The 5,775-nt window shown below is 44.6% G+C and overlaps 1 protein-coding gene across 1 annotated transcript; it reads left to right on the top strand.

The window, feature by feature from the left end:
* The first annotated feature begins 2,989 nt into the window (after positions 1 to 2,989).
* On the top strand, positions 2,990 to 5,775 carry BDV38DRAFT_181199 (uncharacterized protein). Its single transcript, XM_032052081.1, has 4 exons — positions 2,990 to 4,677; positions 4,743 to 4,790; positions 4,868 to 4,960; positions 5,022 to 5,775. Exons 1-4 carry the CDS (start codon positions 3,079 to 3,081, stop codon positions 5,070 to 5,072), a joined length of 1,791 nt encoding a protein of 596 aa, XP_031909829.1. The 5' UTR covers positions 2,990 to 3,078; the 3' UTR covers positions 5,073 to 5,775.

Genomic DNA, 5,775 nt, shown 5'->3' with positions numbered 1-5,775 from the left:
ACATGGCACGACTGAAGAATGAAAGCGGCTTGATAATTGATCTGAGCTTATCGCACGAGCAAAAAGCATGTAACACAATATGCCGCCTGCTAGTATTGCTACCGTCTTGGTTCTATTGAACGAGTACTCAATCAGCAAAGTAGTACTACTGGCTGTTTTAGATACTGAAAACAAGGGTTCCATCACACTCTTCTCAATCTTTAGTGATATAGAGGCCAATCCAGTAAATCTCTATCCTTGTATCTAGTAGAGGTGGTTACCGGATGGCCTTCTCAACTTTCACCATATCTGATTTGGCCCATTAATGAGTAGTAATTGTGGACATGAGAATGTCTTCTGCATCATGACAACCCCCTACGCAAAAATAGAGATACCTTAAGGAGGCAGCCTCACCTCACCAAAGGTGAGGCAGTTTTTTAGCTTTTTCGTTTCCATTCCTATGTTCACCGCCTACTGATATCGCAAGTTGTCTCCTCGAAGGTTGGACGAATCTTTACGGCTTATTACAACGAAGCCGACCTGGTCAAAATGAAAATTATACATGTGGTATATACCAACAGCGACGCACAAAGTACTAACCCACAAGTGCTTGCCGAGTCTACTTAATCTACCTAATGGTACGGAGTACGGAGTATATATCTATCCTCTTATCTATCAAGATTGCTTAAATTACGTTAATCTACTTAATCTACCGGCATGCCTTCCTAGGCGAACTCGACTTATCGGACTGGTTAGTTAATATTTATTATTGGCTTAAGATGCTTCAGATGCTCGAAATACTGAAAATACTCGAAAGTCATACTAATAAAGAGAGATATGTAACTTTACATCGTGTATAGCTAGGATTACTTGGGAAGGCTTAGTAAAAAGTAAGAGTAACGTAACTGGTAAACGAGCTGCGCATGCAAGCCAGCTACACAGCTCTGTTTTCTATACAATCAACACATTTTTATACTTGAATACCTCAACAATGAGACACTGTAATGATATAAGAATTGAATATAGTATATAACTGTATTTAATCTTTTGTGTAGTTAAAGGAAGAAGCATATATAAGTAATAATAATTCAAGTATTCTATAATACAGCAGTATTTTTGGTACTTTTTATTTATAGTATAAATATATAAGAGAAAAATTTTAAAAAATCATTGATAGATTTATCCAGCATATTAGATATTATACATTAAGTATTATATCCTTACTATCTCTGATTGTTGAGATATTCGAGTATAAAAAAAAGTTTAATATGTATGGAAAACAGAGCTGCGCAGCTCGCTTGTATGCGCAGTTTGTTTACCAGTTATGTTAACTAATAACTATGCGTGGCCGCTGCTTAAACGCCAAGGCTTCAATAGATTTCATTGTGACCAGGTGGTTGATTAGTCCGCCATCCTTTTCCCACACCAGAGACTTGGCACAATGGCAAAAGCCTTGAATGGAAGTATGCCAAAATATCAAGACCAGCTCAGGCGAGCTGAATAGCCATTTAGTTGGGAGATTTATCAAGTATGATCTGCAAGGGATACCTTCTTTCCTTTTGGAATGCTACTAATTTCCTGTACGGTGCTCCATAATTGGGTCCTCATTAACCATACACTCCGTAAATCGTGTAGGATGAACAGAGCAGTCTCCGACTCTTGGTTGACTATTGTTTGCTACCAGTGCGGATAGTATAAGCACAGCGTCTTATAACTATGGTCATGGTCATTTTTGTGCTTATTGGTTGTCCATAGAAGAGGCCTCCCAGTGTTGAAAGGTTGGGCCAAGTTGGGGGTCGAGGTACGACTCAAGAACGTTACTACTTAGTTATCTTCCCACTCAACAAATAGGAAACTGGGGCAAGGGGGAGAAGTTTGTACGAAGAACAAACCAATTAATTTATCGATATGAAGAACTGGATGATCGCTTTCTTGGGTACTTCGGTTGACGCGTCGTGGGAAGAAGTTTGAAGTCCGCGTGACCAGCAGATCAGTCATCCCGTGCGGATCAGCCGATTATTGTTCTCCATGCCATTTTCTCAAGTATCCCATTCAGGGTCTCGACTTAAGTGGGGTAGTTCAGATCTGATGACCTTCAGTAGGGTGGATACTTCCAGACGGAAATAATCACAGAGTATAAACATCGATAGGAACAAACTGTACGGATACCCATGTACACACATCCGAGCAAAAAGGTACCATTTCGTACTAGATATCCTTGCCATACCCAGAACTGAGACTGAACTCCATCCTTTCATGGTGGCTTCTCCAGTGAGTACCTCAGAACTGCCAAACCATTCGTTCAGGGGGGTTAGGGGAGGAAGATAAATCTAGGACCCCAAATACTTATCTACAGCTCATAATCAGGGGCAACTTTGTTTTCCATGCTGCTTTGTTTTTCGTTCGATAGTTCAATGTCTCCTGCAGCGCTGTATTACCCACCTTTTTCGGGATGAGCTCATGTCTCCCTCCCTGGCCCACACTGGCGGTTGTGATATTGGTTGGTCGGTGATTGATTGACACGTCTCCCCATTCCAACACATTCATAATGTATTCTTCATATAAATCGACCCAGGTTATTCATTGAAGGGGAGACTTTGTAATTTTCAATCAACAAATCCTCGGTTGTATGTTCCTCTCTATGCTATCCCTATCTAGAACTACAAAGTCGAGAGCCAATCCGTCCACATATTTTAAATTGTTCCATCGGTTTTCTAGAATTCAATTATCTACTTGCCATCGGCTTCCGGTCCGAGCGGACTCCCCCGGACTTGCTCTTTTAGTTATTTCCGGTTCAACTGTGTTTATTGCCCGGTGTGCTTTCTAGGCCCTACTGCCGCTAACACCATATACTCGGTGTAGTTTAATTTGTTCGTTCAACCCAATTTATCCGGCTTACGCTTTTCATGGTTACTCGCCATCGGAACCCCGTTACACTCTGATTGACTCTTTCTTGTCACTAGATGTTTTAGATATACCCATATCCAGACCCGCATATGTAAAGTCTCAGCCAGCTGTCGCCTGCACCGCATCTCTGTCTATTCCAATAAGCGACGCACTCCACCTTCCCGGCCCTTTACTTTTCGTTTGTATTGAACTATGGCCCAAGGAGAGTTGTGGTCTACACTAGTCACTGCAATCGACCCGGGAAATATCAGAGCTATGCCGGCTGTCCTTCAGTCAACTATCGATCTGTTAGAGACTGAACTGGCCAGGGCCAGGGCCGCGCTCAAAGAAATCCAACCTGATTCTGCACCCATCTTGATACCCGGTGATGAACTTGCCGTTGGGGCGATTGCAGCTTATCGTCAAAATCTTATTGCACGAGCCTCAGACTTTTACTATGGCTCCCGCCGCCTGTCTCCCAAGGAGGTGGGACTAGTCCCTGTCATTCAAGAGGTACAATCAGGTGAAGAAGAGGATAAGGAGACACGGCAAAAACCTGATGGTATTATTATTGTGACGCCTCCCAAGCAAGTTTCCCTCCTGGACGTTCTCTCAAACAGCTTGATTCTCGATCATATGGCTCCGTACCTTTCAGTCCCAACACTGTTTGCCCTAGCCTCAACGTCGCACGTTCTTCGTACCACGATTATGGAAACTCCGTATATCTTTCGGCATCTAGATCTGACCCAATGTCCTCGGCACTGGCTTCCTAGTAAGTTATTAAGGAACTCGGAAGCCCGGATTAGTAGCAGTGAACGTCTGGAGAACCCCTCGACAGAAGATACACCCTATTTGGTCCCTCTTCAAAGAAGATTTGCTAGTCTGGGGCGGAGTTCTATCCTCCAAGATGTGCGAACTCTAATCTTGGATGGTCTTTCTGTTCCCGCAGATCTGGTTGCGGAACTTATCTTGACAGATCGTTTCAATGTAAACCTACTGTCAATAAGGGAATGTTGTGATCTAAATGAGCGCAAGTTGATACAAGTGCTTCAGCATGCTGTCCGGCCTTCGCGTCCCAAAGGGACCCCTCGGGTGAAAGGCATTTATTACTTTACCCCGGTGAGCCAGCCAAGAGCCATGATGCGAAGCCGCTACCGTGACTGGTGGAGTTCCAGATGTACTCTTCCAACGAGCAACGGAGCCCTGGAGCCGCCATCCTCCGATGACTCTCAGGAGAGCGCATTTTATTATCAGAATGCGTGGTATCGCCCCTCTGGAAAACTTATACCTCGCTCTATCGAGGAAGGCTGGGCCCATACCATTCAACAGTGCGAGGGTATCATTTCTTTTGACGCCGTACTGTGTCGTGGACCCCAGCATAATGTTGACCTCTACACATCGCTAGGACATAACGACGATGGGTATCGGCCCGAAGGTCAGCCACTCGGACCGGCAATTGCCACCGTCGCCCTAGGTCCCAGAGGGTGCGACGGTTGCCGTACTTCACCAGAAGGCCCAGCAGTCTGGGGTGAATCTCCGGAAAGGCAGTTTCCTTTGTTGGCCCCTCTCCCTTTGCATTCGTCATCTATAGCTGTGGCGAAGCGTCCAGTGCTCTTTCCTGATGCGCACCCTATCCTGGTTGCCCGTTGCGCTGAGTGCTTGAACGATCGCTGGTGTCGTCGGTGCAACAAATGGTTCTGCAAGAACTGCCTACCGAGTCCCGAACGGGCGAGGACTAACTTATCACCCCATCAAACTGCGGTCAGGGGGCCGCGAGCTAGCCAGGATACAAATTTATCCCACGAGCGAAGAGTACGCTTCTTAATGACTGATAAACCCAGTGTTATGAATAGCCACCACTGACGTGAATGTCACAGAGATTCCGACTTGGAGTGAGCAGAGACTGCTGGGAATGCGGGCCGACGGCAAGTGCTTCTCTTTTGCAATTTTTTTTTATTTTAGAATGATGGACGTCTCATAATAATCCGATGGGCTCTTACAGTGTGCTACCTGCAAAATTGAATGCCAACGGACGTGCCAGAATTGCCAAGGAGAATATTGTGTTGATCATAATGAAGGTTGCTCTCCAACAATGGTATACTACCGAACTACTTGTATGAGATTTAAGTCACATGGACTAACAAATGCCACTCTAGTGTGATTGGTGTAACACAAGTGCGCGTCATCAATTTAGGCAGCTCTATTAACATGCGGGTAAGTTAAATGGGCACTTCACGATATACCCAGGGAAAGCCCTATCGAGATACCATGAAGTGAATTATTGTTCACGTCTTTCCACATATGTCAAGGACTTTGTTCTTTTCCCAATTCCGATAGCTTTGTGAACCTTGTCCTTCCTTGACTTGAACAAGCAGGCTTGCTTGAAGCCAGCCGATACGCTCTTTTCCATCTGAATTACGGGATATCTTATGTCCTGGGAAACATGAAGCCAATGAAGTAATGTGGCTGTGCCGTTTATATCCACCAAATCTACTCTGTAGAAGTTGTCCACTAGCTTCAAGTTAAACGTGAGACCAAAGGCAGTCCTATTCTTAAGCTCTTTGTGACTTCCGTCCTTTCCTCGATCAATGATGGAATAGTCTTCAGATACGGTAAGCCATTGGTACTCCTCTAAGAGTGTTCTGGCTAGATGGCTGAATATCTAATCCATTCTTTTCCCTGTTTATTGATCAACCCCCTTCCTACAGCTATAGACTATAGTAGAAATAGACGATAGTACCCCTCTAGATTACTTGAGTACCCCAACGAATTCAACTCTGTCAGCAGGTAAAATCGACTAGTCAAACTTATGGCAGAGTGGCCATATTGGCTTGCCGTGACTAGAACCACATAGCAATTTCAGAAACTACTCGTAGAAGCCTTAGGTTTGGGTCGCCCATTTAGGGGCAA

This window comes from Aspergillus pseudotamarii (assembly GCF_009193445.1).
Source record: "Aspergillus pseudotamarii strain CBS 117625 unplaced genomic scaffold BDV38scaffold_62, whole genome shotgun sequence".
NCBI classification, from domain to species: Eukaryota; Fungi; Ascomycota; class Eurotiomycetes; order Eurotiales; family Aspergillaceae; genus Aspergillus; species Aspergillus pseudotamarii.
The sequence above is the reverse complement of the archived record's forward strand: the minus strand, read 5'-3'. Positions and strand labels throughout refer to the sequence as shown.

Coding starts and splice junctions, on each gene's coding strand:
- BDV38DRAFT_181199 (XM_032052081.1), top strand. CDS start 3,079: ATGGCCCAAGGAGAGTTGTGGTCTACACTAGTCACTGCAATCGACCCG. Junction 4,791..4,867: donor GCTGGGAATGCGGGCCGACG/GCAAGTGCTTCT, acceptor GGGCTCTTACAG/TGTGCTACCTGCAAAATTGA. Junction 4,961..5,021: donor AAGGTTGCTCTCCAACAATG/GTATACTACCGA, acceptor ATGCCACTCTAG/TGTGATTGGTGTAACACAAG.